This window comes from Etheostoma spectabile, chromosome 4 (assembly GCF_008692095.1).
Source record: "Etheostoma spectabile isolate EspeVRDwgs_2016 chromosome 4, UIUC_Espe_1.0, whole genome shotgun sequence".
Taxonomy (NCBI): domain Eukaryota; kingdom Metazoa; phylum Chordata; class Actinopteri; order Perciformes; family Percidae; genus Etheostoma; species Etheostoma spectabile.
In genome coordinates this window covers 14,323,548-14,342,748 of record NC_045736.1, presented here as the reverse complement: position 1 = coordinate 14,342,748, position 19,201 = coordinate 14,323,548, and the positions used below count along the sequence as shown (strand labels likewise).

Here is a 19,201-nt window from a genome sequence, read left to right as displayed (position 1 = left end):
CTGACCCACTCCATCAAAGAAGATGCCTCTGGAGAAGAAGCGTCAAATAAGTACGTATAGAGGCACATTTAGACCAAGAAAAGAAAATATATAGATGTGTTACGCATGTTAATAAAAAGTAAGTATAGTAAGTCAAACGATGAAATAAGACAAAAAAATAATTATATATTAGTTCAAAATCCTGACTTAATATTTTAAGTAGTGAAAAGTTACATTTTTTAAAGTTTTGATTACCAGGAGTTTTTTTTCCTGACAGCAATTGATGTCTGTGTGTGTGTGTGTGTGTGTGTGTGTGTGTGTGTGTGTGTGTTGTGTGTGTGTGTGTGTGTGTGTGTGGTGTGTGTGTGTGTGTGTGTGTGTGTGTGTGTGTGTGTGTGTGGTGTGTGTGTGTGTATAGCAGCATACAGCAGAATAGATGTTTGTACTCACGCGGACACTCAATCAACTGTTGGATTCTAGTTGAGTCTCCTCCGCTGTTAACATGACAGTTGTCTGACAGAAACACAGAGCACTGACATTACTAAGATGACTATCAAGAGTGGAGTTGGGTATTTATTTCAGATTTTATTGATTCTGCTCATCAATTCCATATCTTATCAAATGTTATTTAAAATGTAAACAATATATGTTGGAGGCAAACACATCCTGTCCATATTTGAAGCAGATTGAGGCTGCCAATAGTAATTTATGATTATTTTTGCTTAAACATAAAAAAAAAAAATAGTATACTCTTACCAAGCATGCACTGATCGTTCACTTGTTTCTCTCTGATCCTATTAGCTGATTTAGAGGCGTTATGACCCAATACTACAGAAAATGCTTCATCGTGTTAAATGGACTTCCTTCCTGCATTAAATTATTTCACTGTAATATATTTCATTGTTTCCTGAGTCGCTAGCACTCATTGGTCTGCTATATTGCGACCAAACACACTTATTTTAATGCATGTATAGCCAGTAATGAACATTGCAGCGCAGGTACTGTACATTTTTTAAACTTTCTGGAATTGATAAGCAGAATGAAAAAAAAAATCTTTCTTAATGAACATAGTGTTCATCTCAATACCCAACCCTGTATTAGAGAGGACGAGACAGAAAGAGCCAAAGACAGAAATGATGACAGTGAAAAGACAGACAGATAAAAGCAGGTAGAAAGCATGACAGAACTAACGAGAGAGAACTGTACCTACACGGACAGATAGATGCTCATTTAACAACATGGGCAGAGCGGAAGTCAAAGCCATATAAGGCAGATACTTTCAGACAAATAACGGTATAACACAGTGTTTCTGGACCAGCAGACAGGATGTGGACAGGCAAACAGACAGCCAAGGCGTCAATCTCGGTTTGTATATAACTTTTCCGTTCAACACATTTCCATCGAACAGCCCAACAGTTTAAAATCAACTACAACTTGACAAAAAAAAAAAATCCAACCATCTCATTATTGTAAATCAGAAGCAGTTTCTGAATCCGAGCAAAACCTTACAACTCCAGAGTCAGGATCAGAATGGAAACTCAAGATGGGATCCAAACAAAGAACAAACAAAATAAAAATGCACTCAACAATTCCTCAGATTTACTTCTAAATCAAGGCTGAAGACCTTTTTTGATGTTGCCTTTCTTTAAATGATTGTAAATTTAACTAATTTCATATACTGAAGTTGCATTGCTGAAACTGTGTGAAAAGCTAGATAAGCATATAAAGAGAAATTAAAAGAGGCCGGTGGGACCGGCCGTTCTGTGAACAGCAAGGTTTGCGGGTGGATTACACGTGTAGAGCAACGGCTTATACATTGTCCCATACTAGCACCATAAAATCTCGTATTTTATCTGCTTTTATACTTGTAACTGTTCTTGAATGTTTCATTTCTTATACTGCACTGCAACTTTTAGTCTTGTATTTTAATTGTTTTTATGTAAAGCACTTTGAATTGCCCTGTTGCTGAAATGTGCTACACAAAGAAAGCTGCCGTGCCTTCTCTCCACCACAACATGCCTAGAAAATAGAATCATTTCAGTAAAACAAATATCGTAAAGAAAAGTAACATGACTCTATGAAAGTCATTTCTTAAGCATTGATCCTGAACGGTCATATCCTATTGGTTGCCAAATGCAAGATAAACTACAAAACCCATTTCCAATGAAGTTGGGACATTGGGTAAAACATAAAAATAAAAACAGAATACAATGATTTGCAAATCAACCTATATTTTACTCAATACACTACAAAGACAAAAACAATATATCTAATGTTTAAACTGATAAATGTTAATGTTTTTTTTGCAAATATTCACTAATTTTAACTTTGATGTCTCAGTTGTTCACAAGCAAGGACGGGGCGAGGTTCACCACTCTGAACAACTGCGTGAACAAACAGTCCAACAGTTTAACGTTTCTCAACGTACAATTGCAAGAAATTTAGGGATTTAATCATCTACAGTTCATAAGATCATCCAAAGATCCAGAGAACCTGGAGAAATCTCTGCACGTAAGCGCTGAAGTCGATCCCTCAGACGACACTGCATTAGAACCAACATCATTATGTAAAGGATGTTACCACGTGGGCTTAGGAACACTAAGAAAACTATTGTCCGTTAACACAGTTGGTTGCTACATCTACGAGTAAAAGTTAAAACTCTACCATGCAAAGTGAAAGCCGTAAATCTACAACATCCAGAAACATGTTTTGGAACATGTTGCAGGCATCAAATTTAAAATGAGTGAATATTTGCAAAACAAAACATTACATATTTTGTCTTTGTAGTGTATTCAATTGAACATAGGTTTTAAAAGATTTGAAAATCATTGTATTCTGTTTTTATTTACGTTTTACAAAACGTCCCAACTTTATTGGAATTGGGGTTTGTAGTAAACGGTATATTTTGAGAAATATATATATATATTTCAAGAAAAATATTTCCCCTGATCAAAAGTTATTTAGGCATTTCTGATAAACATTGCTTTGAAAAAACGGAGAACTGGAAAAAAAGATCAACATTTCAGTAAAGAAAGGCTCCAGCTATATTAATAATAATATCTGGAATCACCACAGTCAATATTTTGTCTTTTGCAAAACCTCATTTCATAGGTTTGATTTTAATATTATTTACTGTATTTCTTAATTTAATAGCTTTTAATTCCTTTGTTTTAATGTTTCTCGACTAGATTTATTTTGAATTGTGCTGAATTATGTCAGACTTTTTACTTTTATTCTGTCAATCAAAACCCGCTAAAGAACAGTGCTATATATTAATTAAACTCTTGATTATTATGATAAACTGACTACCATCAACATCTTCACCAAATGCACCGTCATCGGTGTCTGTATCCTCCTCATCCTCGTCTTCCTCCTGGCTCTCAGGTGTCTGCAGGCTCTGTTTGTCCTCGACAGGCTCCTCTACTGGTCCGTGGGAGACAATGTCGACATCTGCCGTGTGACCAGATCAGATTCAGATAGACACTCCATGTTGTCGAAACGTTACCAGCCAAACAAATGTTCATAACAAGAGTAAGAGTCCTAATGATGGCAGGTCCCTTCACAAAGTGGCTACGGTGGCAAAGTGAGCAGTGAGACAGTCACCTCCAGCATTCATATTCAGTGTCGTCAGTCAAACACCAAGAAGTCAATCAGTGACCAGAAGCTCTTTGTCCCCAGAAGATGAAAACCAAAGCAGTGGACAGATTGGCAACCATGGAAACAACCCATATCATCCAGAAACTCCAACAAGCCCTGTTTAAGCTCGACAGAGTGCCACAGTGTCCCTGAGACAACCTGCCTCTTTTGAAACAGCCACAACAAGTGGTGTAGTTCAAAGATGACATATTTGAGTACACGTACATGCTGCTGTTGATCCTGGCGGCTTCGGCATGGTGGCCACAGTTGACACTGCAGGTCATGTGACACTGCAGGTCACTTTGCTCTTACACAATTATAAAAAAAAAAAATGCTTTAAAACACTTTTTTAAAGTGTTTTAAACACTGAAATTGTGAGCCATTAGATAAGGTAAAAAAATAAAAATTGTATGCAGAGTGAGGCCAAATACATGCAAGCCTAAGGATCTTTCTGAGTTAATGCACCTGCTCCACGGTACAGCCAGGTATCCAAATATCTCTGAACAAGAAACTTATATTATATTATATTTGCGAACTATCAAATACCAATATGGGTACCAGCCAGAAAAAAAGCCAGGATTTTAATAGGTACTTTTAATGTTTTTAATCTCCAGTTACCAAATTTTATTTTATTGTGCCGACACCCCATCCAAAAACTATTTATTGTTTGCACGTCTAAAAGCTTGTACTTGTAATTCAAAAGTGCGTTACCATAAACAAAATCAAAACAGAAGAATAAGAAGAGTCAGACTTCAACTGTGACAAACAGAGCGACAGATGAACAAAGAGAGCAGCAAGCGAGTTATGAGAACATCATGCTGGAACTTGTCATGCATCATTAGTGCAGGAAAAAGGAAGTGACATTAGCAGCCAGAGAGACAAACAGCGGCGGACAGAACGAGTGTCCCAGAGGAGACGAGAGACATGTGCACTCACCCAGGCTGTTGTTTTCTTTAATGCTTTTCTCTTGTAGCTGTTCTAACCGAACTGTAAACAACAACAACAATAATAGCAGAAACAAGTTGACTGACAGGAAGTCCCAGCTGACCCCCCATGATGGGTCAAAGACGTGTTCTGACCCAGACATAATAATAATAATAATAATAATAATAATAATAATAATAATAATATATAATATATATATAAAAAAACTAATGATTGTGGATTGTGAATAAAAACTTGTGGATTGTGTTAAAGTGATTGGCTTGCAGGCTGCAGTATGTCAGCTTGTTAAAAGTTAGGACAGGTCGCGTGTGTGTGTGTGTGTGTGTGTGTGGTGTGTGTGTGTGTGTTGTGTGTGTGTGTGTGTGTGTGTGTGTGTGTGTGTGTGTGTGTGTGTGTGTGTGTGTGTGTGTGTACCCTGCAGGGCGGCGAGCCTCTCGTTAGTGAAGTCATTGTCAGCCTGCAAAGCTTCGATGCGAGCCTGGAGAACCTGCTCCTTCTCCTCCATCTCCTCAATCCGCAGCTCCAGCTCTCTCTTCTCTGTCGCTCCACGTTGGGTCAACTCCTCCTGCCGCCCCTCCGCCACCTGGAGGAGGAGAAGGGGAGGAGAGTGAGAAGGAGAGAAAGAGGATAGAGAAGTAATTGAGAAACCGACAAACCAGGAAAGTGGAATAAGGGAGGAGAAAGGAGTGTAGAGCAAGTAAGTAGAAAAAGGTGTGGTTTATGAGAAAGAATAAACAGACAGAGAGAGAGAGAGAGAGAGAGAAGTAATAAAATGAAAAGTTTAAAAAAAAGCTAGCACCACCGTTTATAAAACATATTTTGCCCGTTACCGTGCAAAATGAAATATTATTGCAGGAAAATTTAATCCCATGTAATTTAGACATTTTTAACATCCTCCACACAACTATAGTCCAGTGTCAGGTACCTTAATTTTGTCAGTGAGCTCTTTGATCTCGTTGACGGCGGCGTTGTACTTGTTGGCGAGCTCCCTCAGTTCCTCCTGGCCCCTCTCTGACATCTCCTTCAGGTGGGTGCACTCATCCTCCGTGTTACTGAGTGAGCGCTGCAGGACAGTAGAAAAGAAACAAAAAATGAGGCACTTGCATTCCTCTAAATGACAAATTATCATGACAGAGAGTGCATATAGTGTGTGTGTGTGTGTGTGTGTACTTGTGTGTATGTAAATGGACAGTCTTATGTGTCCTACCTCCACCTCTGACAGCTTTCTGACCACTTCGATCTTCTCCTGCAGGACTCTCCTCAGAGACTCTTTCGCCGTCGTCTCGTAGTTGTGTTTGTCCTCCTGAAGAGCCAAAAGCTCCTTACGGATCCCTTCCTCCGTCTGGGACTGTTGGAGAAGAGATAAATATATATATGTTTATTTAAATGGATGATCATTTTGATTTAATTCGGATCCATTTATTGCAAGAGAATTTGATCCTCTGATAGAACCGCATTCGTACCTTGGAGTAGGCCTGTAGCTGACTGCCCATCACCTCCAGTCTGGAGAGCAGACGGTCTTCATCAATCAGAGCCTGGTGAGGACACAAACTCAGTTTACAGCCACGTTGGACATGTTTGTTTAAATGAGAAATAAGAAATGTTTGTTTCAAATGAGATAAGATGGGATGATTGGTAAACACTTCATGCAGAGGCAAATTACAGTATGCATTCCCAGTCTTCAAACCACTTTGATTTACAGGTCGGAACAGGTCATTTCTATATTACGTATTCACAGCAATACAGTAAATTCTTGTACATTACAATGTTATATGGGGGTCTGATCGGAAGTGTGAATTCAGAGTACTGGAGCTGCAACGATTAATCAAATCAATTGATTAGTTGTCAACTTTTAAATTAATCGGCAACTATTTTGATAATCAATTAATCAGTTTGTTTAGGAAAACATTCCAGCTTCTTAATTGTGAATATTTTCTGGTATCTTTACTACTCTACTGACTAAACTAAATATTAAGGACAGCAAATTGGGTTTTAAGATTAGATTAATTGACAATGGGAAAAAAATCGTTGGTTGCAGGCCTACAGACGACTGTGCCGGGAGTACTGTCCCGGCACAGTCCTTTTCCTATTGGCTGTTTTGGCCTACTGCCTGCCTGAGGTAGGTGTGTCTTACCTTCGTCAAAGATTACAAAAGCGGAAGTTAAGGACAGATTGAGAGACAGTCGGGAAGGAAGTCATGTGTTTTCGGAATGCCATAATGAATAGTCTTTTCCCCTATCAAGTTGTGTTAATGTCCGCATCTTAAATGTCTACAAATAAACTATCAACAGTGTCTTGGTGACGCTGCAGCACGGACGGAGCTGGGCGAAGACGGAGTGAGCAGCGCCCGAGCAGCGGACTAAGGTAGCCCCTTCATCCTTACTTTCAGCCTGACATGAAAGAGTTTAGTTTCTGTAGTTTCATATGCACAAGTAAACAAAACTCTGGAAGCCCTAGACACGCAACAACAGTATCACGCTTTCCCAGAGTATGGTTATGCTGTGACAGCATACTATGACAAAACGCTGTAAACATAGACAATGGTTTCAATATACAAGCAACTGTGTGATATGCAATACAGTACATCTAAGATATATCCTGTTGTATGTGAGAATACAGGAAACTGCCCCCAAAACAGAAAAATAAGTTTACAGAGAGCTGGAAATCTGTAATATACTGTTTTCATTCAGTGTTTATTACAGAGAGTGTCTGAGCCTGTACATGTACACAGTTGTAGTTACGGCCACTACGTTACCAAAACAAATAAACCGACCAAAGGCTAAACTGCCAGAAAGAGTGAAAACAGCTGGAGTTGAAACTCTGAAAATGTATCATGACATTTGGGCTAAAAGTGTGATAATGGTATGTCCTACCTGCCAGCTGCTCTCCGAGGCCTCCTGAGTGTTGGCTAACAGTCGCTGCAGAGTGGCTAGCTTCTGCTCCAACATCTGCTCTCTGTGCAAGGCCTCCTGGTAGAGGGAGACAGAAAGAGAGGGAGAGAGGAAGGTAATCAATGACTAATAAGAAAGGATAAATTATATTTAAAAAAATAATCATCATCAGGTGGAAGAAAAGAAAGGGTAATTTAAAGTGAGGAGAACAAGTAGTCGTGATTTTTATTTTAAATTCTTCTTCCTAAAGCTTTAACGTGTTTTATTTTTTATTTTAATCAACGTCTGTTACATTTATGCCATTACCAAATGAGTTGCTACACAGCTAATTAAGCCTTTCAGCTTTCAGGTGCAGAAATTCGAGTGAAGATAATTCTGAAGAGTCCATTAGGATTTTTTTAATCCTCCTCCTTGTTTACTAGCAAATGCATGGAGAAGGAGGCGGGTGGTGTGGTGGGGGAACGCAATCACGGAAGGCTTGCATCATTTGGATGCGCCGCCAGTTTTGTTGTCACTACTTCGAATCTCTCAGCAGAAACTACACACTATAGCTTTAAATATAAGATAAACCTTTATTCATCCACAGAAGGGGAGTTTTGGTTGTTGCAGCAGCATAGACAGTGACAAGGACAGATATATTAAGATATATTACAGATGAATAGAGAAAGTAAAAGACAGAAAAATAAGAGGTAAATAAAAACTTTTTCTGGGCCATGAGCTTTACAGCACCAATTGCCCGGACCTCGCCTCCTTCCCGGAGCCGCCCTCTCTCCCTGCTGGGGAGGGAGGGAGCACCTTGTCCTCACTGCATCAAGTGTTTAAGGTGCTATCGGCAACCCACCCAACCCGTCTGGTCATTCGGGCCCCATTAAGTTTCCATGCTTTGTGGCTGTGACTTTTTTGCCATGTCGACACAGAGTAATATTTATAATTATTATTTATTTTTAAACTAGCGTTATCATGCATGCAAGTCTATTGACATAAATTATTTTATTTGGAATATAACACAAGCAAAAGTAGCCTACTTTTCCTTACAAAATATGAATCAACATGCCTTGATTATGTAGTTCTTTATACAGTATAGCCTGTCTATCAATTGTTTTAAAGCTCAATAAACACATGTACTATTTGACCAGATATTCTCCATTTGTCCAGGGACGTTGAAATTGCCTCGATTCCAATTCTTTCTAACGGAAAGCTTGGTAAAGATCAAGTTTTCGATCTCCACAGAGCTGTCCTTCCTGCCGCCACCCTGCAGTCCTTCACGAACCCAAAAGAGGTTACATAAGCATTCAGGAAACATTTAAAGACACTTCCTTTAGAAAGTATTTCCACTTACTTCTGAGTATTAGATCTTTCCTGTGCTTTACTAATACAAAAAGGTCTTTTTTTTTTTCTTAACAAGGAATATTGTGTGATCTCGTATCCTATGTACCTGACATGTTAATGGATCTTATATTTTTATTGGTAATATAATAATAATTACATCAGTTCAATGAAAGGCTGCCGAGTTTCTGTCCACTTTTTCCTGTCCACACTAAAATGTTCACAGAAGGTAAGCTTGCATGGTAACTGACATTAAAGACGTGTTATATAACATGAGCCAACTTTTATGTGTTAGTCCTCAGATTTCCTGCCTTATATTTTAGAGTATTTCTACAGAATGCCCAGTAGGTGTCAGCGTGTTACCTGTAGATACTGGGAGAGCTGGAACAGTTCCTGAGAATACATACTGGGAGTGTTGGCTGCAACCTAGAAAACACACACACACACAATGTCTGGAGTTAATTCAGACATCAAAAGCATATGCTGTACACACAAACCCTAACACAGACAGACAGACAGACAGACAGACAGACAGACAGACAGAGAAAAATACATGGAGACGTACAAATCTCTCACACACTCACCGTTTAAATATTCTGATCATAACTAAACACTAGTTTCAGCACACAACTCACCCTAAACATATCCCTAGCACAAACTGTTTTTTATAATTAGATGCAGTGTTTCCTCTATAATTGTACAAGCATAAACCCCCGTCAGGCCAAAAATATATTTTTCTTTAAAGCCAAAAATAAAGCCAATGATGTATTGTGTTCCTACTGTGGTCATTGAGCAGTGGCGCAATGCCGGGTGCCCATGTACGAGGCAGGTTAGTTGACATCTGTAACAGGCAATGTGCTTTTTTTTTTATTTTATCTTTTATTTTACAGTTCCCCCTCTTTCCGGTCTTTATGCTAAGCTAATCAAGTCCTGTACTTAACAAGTCAGACAGCAGATGAGATCTGAACATCTAATTGTATTTCCAAAAATGTTGAACTATTACTCACCTAATTTAAATGTAAAAAAAAAAATTCTGATTGCAGTGAAGGTGCATCATGACCCATTCGGGATGAAGCCAATACTTTATATGTACTGGAAATGTAGTTTTTCAAAAAACACAGTCTGGCTTTCTACATTTATAGTGTGAGTGTGTGTGTGTGTGTGTTGTGTGTGTGTGTGTGTGTGTGTGTGTGTGTGTGTGTGTGTGTGTGTGTGTGTGTGTGTGTGTGTGGTAAGTCAATTATGTTAGAGAAGTGGCTCAAATCTAATCACAGTTCCTCACTGACACACACAGACACATGCACACACACCCGCCATGAACTCCAAACTAGATTCCTCAGACAGGTTCCACTATGGCCCTGTTGTTGGAGGCCGAGGCAGCAAAGAAAGCTAACGTGGTACAGTATGGACTTTAACCATAAGCCTGGCACTGTATCGTACAATATCAAATAATACAGTATAATACAACTTTCATGTGTTCTGGCATGATAGGGTTTTACATTGCAGGAGTCATTTGAGTGCCATGTATTGGAATGACTTGTTATGGTGTGAGACAGGAGGGTATGACAAAGATGTGAGGACTGATTCTTTGGTTTAGTCTAGTGTGGTTAGAAGTCTCCTTTATACACTGAAAGCCATCAGCTGGATGGCTCAACTCTCTATAAAGTAGCACCAGTCATACCAGTGTCGATATTTGGGAGTTTAAAGAATCCGTTAATTGTATTTAAATGTTACAGATGTAGCTCTTTTACAAGCTAACCTTGATACAAACCAATGTTGATTGGATTGAATGATTACATTAACAAACAATCTCGTTTCCGATTCTTTTCTTCTTAAAAAAAAAAACAATTGTACGGGTATGTTGGCTGTTTAATGTGCTGCAGCTGAGCGGCTGATTAGTTATCAGCTTGCAAACTGACATCAGCACAGTGCACTTTCTCCCCAGTGAATGTAAGTTTGGTCACTAGACCAATAAACTGGATATGATGGAGATGTGTGTTGTGGTTTAGAGTCTGTATCTCTTGTGTTACGCAGCAAGCTGATGCCTGACTCTGTGGCTGTCTGTTCTGCCTATGCTAGAACAACAATGTACTGCTTTATGCTAGATTTGATTGGCTGTATAGAAATAAGGTATCCATCTACGTAGACAAATACCAAAGCCTTTATCTGTCAAATGACTGCAAAACCCCATCATGAAACCAAAAATAATTGACATTTCTTGCTTTAGGTTTCAGAACATGGGCATGTTATTTACAGAAAAATTATGTATAATGCAACATACCAAAATAATGCTATTTGATTTCACTTGAACTTTAAATAATTTTAAAGACATCTAAAGTCAAAAAGCACTCAAGTGAACGGTGGGAAGAAAGAAAAACTTTTCCCCTTGTTCCACATGAAGGACTTCTGTAGTGCGGCAGCAATCCCTGCATTCCTCTATCAGCTGACTACTCCACACTGTGTGGTGTGTGTGGTGTGTGTGTGTGGTGTGTGGTGTGTGTTGTGTGTGTGTGTGTGTGGTGTGTGTGTGTGTGTGTGTGGTGTGTGTGTGTGTGGGTAGGCAACACAAACATTTGTGTTCTTACCTTGTCTACAGGTAGTGGTAACGGAGCCTGGATGACACTGAAAAGGCAAGAGAGGAGAAACAGTTTGTCACCATGGAAACAACAAGGAGGGAAGACAGAAGGGGTAACCACGCCTAAAACGAAGAAAACGGGCTCTTTAAAAAGTCTTGTGACACTCTTTTTTTTTTTTTTTTTTCACCTCCTCGTTAAAAATAAAACGCAAATCGAAAAATCTCTAATCCATGTTTCTTTGAGATCTTTTAAATATCTGTGAAGACTTTCTTTGGTCCAAAATGATTTTCCTGGGCGCCTGGATGGCTCGGTTGGCGGAGCGGGGGCCACGTGTGGAGATGTGGTCCTCCATGCAGCGGGCCCTGGTTCCGCTCTGGCCTGCGGCCCTTTGCTGCATGTCTTTCCCCCTCTTTCTCCCCTTGCATGTCTTCATCTGTCCCGTCGAAAATAGAGGCCAAAAATACCCCCCCAAAAAACAATCTTTTATAAATAAAAAAAAAATTCCTTAAATTAGATTTACCCTGGTAGTTGGTTAGATGTAGTTGATTAGATTGATTGACTAGTTTAACTCCCAGACATAACATCAGCCGCACGCACAGGCCAGGTGTTTTATATGACATAGGAATAATTGTTCTGTTAGGTTTATTAATAAGTTCGAAAAAGAAGGTAAAGTCTGCACAACAGCAATTTGATACGCTGGAAAAATACTTTAATAGTGCAAATAAGGCACACAACGTTTTGGCCAACCATTTTGGCTCCCCCGGGTGTTTTTATTTGGTCACAGTAAAGGTTGTTTCCACCATTCTCTATGTTGTATCACTCACACAGGACACAGGAGTTATGACGGTAGTTGCAATGATGGTGATTTTAAAAACAGAAATTTCTAATTCAACACTTTGAGCAATGAGATAACTGAGTCACATTGTGGGCGAAATTGGCCACCTTCAGTTTCTGCCCTGCCAGAACATGACCCGTTTCAGTTAGTGGAGATATTTTTTCATGGTATTGTATCAACAGCAGCACAAGGTCACACAAGTTTGTTTTAAGATAATACAAAATTTACCTGGAAACATCCAGTTCAGGAATGAAGGTTAACTTGACTCTGGGTGAAATTTAAGCCGACTCTGCTAATGTGTAACTACCAACCAGCAGGAGGTGGAGAAAGCAGCAGATCCTACAACAACTATGAGGGCAAAACACAACCCTCTCTCATTAAATTCATAAGTACTGAGATGATTGACAAATCTGTGACGAGGGTCATCTCCTGTTAAGCACTCACGCTCAGACAGGAGAAGGGGACAGAATGTAGCAGCTGGACAACGGACTTATTTATTTTCCATATTGGGACTTGTCATGTAGCTACGTAGCCCAGAACGTAAGTTAAAACTATTCTGTAGCTCGCTAAACTGTCTTGGGTTTTACTGCCTTGTTATCTGTGTAAACGTAAACTATGTTTATTCATATTTCAGTGTCTTCTGCTACGATGTGCATACAGTTAGCCCTTGATACAACATATTTATTTATTTAGAGAGAGAAATCTATATATTATCACCTTGATAATATTGCTGTTGCTGTGTTTCTGGTTGCGTAAACAGACCAGCCTGTGGAGCCACGTGCTAAGCTATTAAAGGTGTGTTACACTGTTTGCTCCATTATGGATGCTTGTGCTGTAATAGATGTGTCTTATTCTCAGTTTGTATTACTGAGCAATATGTGACATGTTAATTGTTACAGAGAAATTAATGTAAACATTTAATTTTAGTAAATAATGTTCATAGTAAATCAGATGCTTATTAATGTGCATTATGATTTGCTTCTATTTCAGAACAACATCCAACTTTACATGTAACGTCAAATACAACTTTGTAGTTAACCTCATGTTGGAGTTGTAAATAAATCTTCCTGGATGTCAAAGACAGACATCACTGGTTCAAGTTCTTACAGGGCCCCCTGCAGTAGGCCGGTGTTTCAGCAGCCAGTTTTCAATAGTTTTTACAAGCCAACAAACACTGTTAAACTTTTTGGAACTATTTCAGCTTGTGTAGGCCTATCAGTGCTTTATGAACATATTGAACAAACTTAAAAATACCGTGATAGTTCAGAAAACTGATCATTTTGGTCAACCATTACATATACTCTCCACCTAGTCCTGGGTCTTCCCCGAGGCCTCCCCCCAGGTGGACGTGCCTGGAGCACCTCCCTAGGGAGACGCCCAAGGGGCATCCTTACCAGATGCCCGAACCACATCAGGTGGAATATTTCGACACAAAAGATCAGCGGCTCTGAGCTTCTCAACCTATCTCCAAGGTAGACGCCAGCCTCTCTCCTGAGAAAACCCACTTTGGCCGCTTGTACCCACGATCTAGTTCTTATGGTCATGACCCTGCCTTAGTGACCATAGGTGAGGGTAAATTGACCAGGGGGTCCTGACATATTTAGTTCACAAGAATGGGACGGAAAGACACACATACAATCCGAAAGCATATTATAAAACATTATAAAAACAAACTGATAGTAAACTGGCTGTTAATATGAATCTAAAAAGGCTGAGATGTACACAGAAAATAAATGGTTTTAGGTGGGAAAAGTACTTTACTTAGTGATTGCTGCTTTGTGCTCAAGGCCAAAGCTTGGGCGGGTGAATTAGATAAATATACCTCAAAGACTAAGCCAGTAATGTAAGAGGCCTTTTGTACATTTTGCACCAACAGTGCAGGCTCTCTGCTGCGGCTGTTCTCCTTCAGCGTGACAAATAACGTCCACATAGCAACATCGTCCATCACAGTAAACACCAGAGACTGATTTCACTGTGCTGAGTTAAGTGTTTTCAGAGCTGCATTACATTGAGTTCTGCTGCCCGAGGATCACTTGACACTAAGAATTCCAAGTATCCTCCAGGAAATAATCTTCATAAACCTCAAAAATCCTCTCACAAAGTCCACTGTCTCATAAGATGGAAGACTTTGCATCGTTTATGTAGTCTTTTTGAATACATCTGTGCGCTGTGACAGATCATTTCAAGCTACATTTCACACAGTAAAATTGATTTAATAAAGTTACAAAATTCATAATTATATGGGGAGTTTAATTAGCCAAGGGGTTACTTAAAAAACAGCACACAAAATGAAACTGGCTGCAAGTACACACAATACGTACTTGACTGTTGTTCAAAATTGAACTTATTGCCATCTCAAATTTGTTTTTTAGTGGCATTTGTCTTTTTTAAGTGCCAATTTTAAATAAATATACACTGCACAACAGCAATTTATCACTCATTTTGTAACAGTCTTTTGTCCCAATGTCTGTCTGATTGCTGCAACACTGGTGGTGAGACTTCCTAACAAGGACTTAATGTCCTTAATGACTCCATCTAACTGCATGGTTCCAACAATTTGTTTCTGCTACATTCATTCAGTCACAGTGGTCTGTCAAGCTTTAATTTTCAATACTGCGGCAATCACTGTGCATACTGTTGCCTTATTTATCACTACTGCCTGCAGCAGTTGTGTCACTCAAACAGCATCATCACAGCAGGAGGCTCCATATCCACAATGACATTTTTTTGTTGTTGCCAGTTCATAAATCAAACAGCCATTACCCACACAAGGAATTTGACAATCTGTAAGCTTTATTTCCACTGTATTTTACAAACCAAGATGTTTTAGATATACGTCATTAAATCAGGCAACAGTGGGGCCAGTTTCAGTTTTTATCCATGCATGGCAGCATGGGTCTAGGAATGGCAATGTAGGTCTGTTTGTAGACCACGTTGGTCCACACGGAAAGAATTTCAATACCTGGTTGGTTTTTCCACAAATATTTGACAGATTGTCATTCATGTACTCAGTAACAGTGGTTGCCCATCACTCCTGATAGGACGGGTTAAATGTAATAAACATGGGTGCCTGGGTAGCTCACCTGGTAGACCACGCGCCCATATTATATCTATCTATCTATCTATCTATCTATCTATCTATCTCATTCTACTATCTACTATTATCATCATGCAGTTTTCACAGTCTTCATCTGTCCAATGAAAATAAAGACCTAAAATGCCCCCCCAAAAAAAATCCTCTTTAAAAAAGTCCCATGACGCCCACCGCAGAGTACGGATGTCACACGAGACCAGATACTTCCACACCAAGTCAGTACCAAAATTCTGAAAACGTAACGGTTCTACAGTACCTTAGGTACTATGGATGCAGTTCTTCCGGACCTGACAGGGGCAGTAGATGCCACAAGTGTTCTAGTAGGGCTGCACAACTAATCAAATTGTAATCACGATTTTGGCTTCCCACAATCAAATTTGCGTGATTGAGCAATATTTTAAATGTTTAATTCCGTTATAGAACGCTTCGTTTTTTGGGGGGGGTTTTTGCAACGCCAATCTACCGCTCCATAAACCCCTGTCTGATCATGTGGCAGTCAGAGTAGTTCCCTGCACCCCGCAGCTTAGTTTCTAGATGTAAGACAGTCACAGAGGACAGAGTAACATGGTTTCAAGGTGTCAAGGTTTACCAGTTTACCAGTAAACGCAACATTTTGTCCCGTCTGTGTTGTTTTTCAGACATCGGCAGTGACCAGTGCTAGTCGGTGCTAGTTAAGACTGTTAGCTCACAGGGCTCTAGAGTGCGGCCAAAATTTGTGGTGGTGCAACTAACATTTTCCATAGGTCGCACCGGTGTACCCAACGTCCTCGCATCTGCTGCCTCTCCACAAACGAAGCAATGTTGTTTATATCGATATGGTTTGATTTTGCGTTACATGACCCATTTCTTCTGTAAAGCCGTGCCTGTGTTTGGATCTCTCCTCTTACTCTCCACGCAGCCCCGCCCCCATTCACTCACACACGGTTCCCCAGCAACATGGAGGGACACAGCGGCGACAGCACCGGTCCACACTTCTGACATTTGTCTGCAGTTTTAACACAGCTGTATATTGCTAAGCATGAGAGGCAAACCTGTATTTGTACCAGTGTTTTCCGCTGGTAACTCTGCTATCGTGTTGAGTAGGCCTAATAGTGTGTGAGACGTAGCTGCTGGACCTGGGCAAGACATGTGACCCATGGCCAGAATATTATGGTTCATAAAAATGCAGCGCAGTGACAATACAGACATTTCATACACACGTGTGCAACTCCGCTGACCCGCCATTCGACCCGTGCTGGACCCAATCATGATGATTCAGCAGTCACTCTGTGAGTAGCATACGCTCCAGTCCACCCCCACTCAGGGTGAATCGAGATTGCGATTTTATAACGATTAATTGTGCAGGCCTACTTCAGAGCAATGTCTGGAACGACCCATTTTGCTGAGTATTTCAGGGTGAAATGCACTATAACCAGCATGCAATACACTTGCTTCCTTCCTTCCTTCCTTTAATATGGGCCATAATTGACACCTGTTTCTTCACAGAATCAATCACCCCACTAATTGAACACTGCTATTATTTTGAACATGCCCCTTTCAATTACAGATTCAATTTCACAGAATGAGCATGTAATTGAATTATTATTACATATTTAATTTATAAGACGTCACCTTGAATTCTGGTAAATTGAGGTTGCCACTTTACACTGTTTCCTTGGATGTTTTTAGACTGCACGTTCATTAGTTGCAGCTCAACCAATACCAAAACATATGGGTTGAGTTTGATGTTTTTTTAAATCCAATGATGCCTCGCCCTAGTCCTGGAGAACACTTGGACCAATCCTGGAGGACCTCCCTACTTGCCACAGATTTGTACAGAGAGGATTGTTCAAATACATGAATAAATAAAAAAAACTACTGCATAAAAGAAACAACAAAGGAGTAACATATTTCAACACAGCTGCTGCTTCTGGTTTAGTTTCATGTTATCAGCAGACGGCATGAATAACAAACCCAACAGTTATCTGAACATACCACAAGAAATCAGTTGTGCGTTGTATGTTCTCTGGCAAATGTCAACCACTTCAGACTTCTAGCTTCATTTTAAGACAGCAAGTTCAACAGTTCAAGCCTCACATTGTGTTGTAAAAAACAAATCCCCCCCCAAAAAAATTGATTACCAATTAGCAGCCTGATCTGGAACTTTTGAGCCTAAAACCTGGTTGGGATTCAGGACAGCAGAGAGGTTACCTGTCAGATGCTGTGTGTGTCAGGTGATGATCTGTCACAGGACAAAGTTCACTGTTCGGCCTCTATCGCAGCCTGACTCTGAACTAAAATGGAGCCTTTCTTCTTACTTCATTTTCTCTTAGTTCTAGACGAGGCAGCTGATTCCTCCCTACTTTTCCACAGCAACATAAAAACAAACTTACTTTCCTTTCTACTCTTTACTCCTACAGCTCTAAGCAAAGCAGCAGATTTTCTTCCTTTAACTTATGCAACTTACTATAGCTCCACCCCTCCTGGCACTCACTGTGAGGAAACACCCCCCCCCCCCCTATCTGCTGCAAGTATGGTACTTAACTGCACTTATAATCTGTGGGAGGCTAAATTTCTGGATAACTAACCTGGCATTGCATTAAGGGGTGGAGGTCATGTGTTTATAAAACTGCATTCAAAAGCTCCAGTCACCTAGAGCGCAATGGTTCTGAATATGAAACAGTAACACTTCAACATGATTGTGTGCGTGAGAGTGTGTGTGTTCTAAGGAAATACAGCAGGTGATACCAGACTGACGAGGGAAACAAGGAGCTGTATTGTCATGAACAAAACCTTGACTGGGAGCAAACTGCGGTAAACCCTTAAACACTTTCTACACACATCTCACGGTTTAATTTCATCATTTTAGAATTAAATTTTTACCTGGTAGAATAATATTTGCAACAGATAAAAGTTGCATTTTTTCCTGTACGGAAACTGAGAGACATTACATAAAGAGTTGGAGCTTGAAATAGATTTGTTTATGTTGTTCTCTATGTTCTTGTGTATTTGTGTGACCACATTAATAACAATAAAAATAATAAGAAGAAGAAGAATAATGATCTGACTTCACAATGAATCACAGAGGCAGAAAGCTGCTGATGCATGTTTTCAAACTTCTCTGGCCACACTCCCTTCAGTGACATCACAGCAGGTGTTTCACATTAGATGGAAAACAATATGGGAGTGTTCACAACCTTTTGGAAGAGGTTGCAGGGAGCGCCTACTGCAGCTATTTAAAAGACTTTGTTTGCTCTGAAGTTAAAAAAAACTGTTTAAACTTAGAGAACATTTTCCTATTGAGAAACATTTGTGAATTAATAAGTCTGATTTAACTTTACTCACTCTCCAGCTGCACTTTATAAAGAGACAAAGCTGCTGTGGCCTCAATATAATAATGATTAAGTAGGGCTGGAGAAAGTTGTCATTTGTGGATTTGTGATTGTGGGTAGCATCACTGATTATAGTGTAATTTCCTCCATATGAATTAATAATAGCTTGGTTCAATGACAATTATATTACCTGTAATTCAGCCCAGTGACACCAGTTACATCTGTGTATGTATTTTCAGCAGCTGGTTCAAATTTCTATTGAGAGAACTGTGACACTATAGCCTGGACGCCAGCCAAACTTAGCCCCGAACACAACATTCGAGGTCAGGAAGTTAATCTGAATATGACGACAGGCTAGTGACACTACACTGCGAGACTCCAATGGCAGAGTTAAAGGTGCCGTTTACCTTCATGACGTGTTGATTAAACCTGAATTACCCAGCCATACAGACTTTCAGCCCATTGTTTAGCTGTCAGGCCGACAACTTTACCGTTTTGGTAAGCAGTAGCATTGTTTTAAGTGAAAATGCTTTTAACAATCACTGTATACTGGGCATCCAGATAGCGCAGTGGTCTGTGCGGATGCCCATGTACAGAGGCTTGCTCCT

General features: G+C 39.9%; 1 protein-coding gene across 10 annotated transcripts in view; it reads right to left on the bottom strand.

Moving 5' to 3' along the window:
• slmapa (sarcolemma associated protein a) overlaps nucleotides 1–19,201 on the bottom strand; it is a 63,224-nt gene that overhangs the window by 23,814 nt on the left and 20,209 nt on the right. For 3 of the 10 annotated variants that reach the window (XM_032513737.1, XM_032513739.1, XM_032513735.1), the window contains 10 exons: nucleotides 11,363–11,399; nucleotides 9,141–9,203; nucleotides 7,434–7,529; nucleotides 6,024–6,095; nucleotides 5,768–5,908; nucleotides 5,486–5,623; nucleotides 4,975–5,143; nucleotides 4,552–4,602; nucleotides 3,289–3,429; nucleotides 430–492 (listed from right to left, as the gene is read on the bottom strand). In XM_032513737.1, coding sequence (XP_032369628.1) covers nucleotides 430–492; nucleotides 3,289–3,429; nucleotides 4,552–4,602; nucleotides 4,975–5,143; nucleotides 5,486–5,623; nucleotides 5,768–5,908; nucleotides 6,024–6,095; nucleotides 7,434–7,529; nucleotides 9,141–9,203; nucleotides 11,363–11,399 — 971 coding nt within the window. Of the gene's footprint in view, nucleotides 1–429; nucleotides 493–3,288; nucleotides 3,430–4,551; nucleotides 4,603–4,974; nucleotides 5,144–5,485; nucleotides 5,624–5,767; nucleotides 5,909–6,023; nucleotides 6,096–7,433; nucleotides 7,530–9,140; nucleotides 9,204–11,362; nucleotides 11,400–17,472; nucleotides 17,715–19,201 lie in introns of those variants that run through there. The other 7 variants (XM_032513744.1, XM_032513742.1, XM_032513745.1 and 4 more) reach the window with 6 other exon arrangements.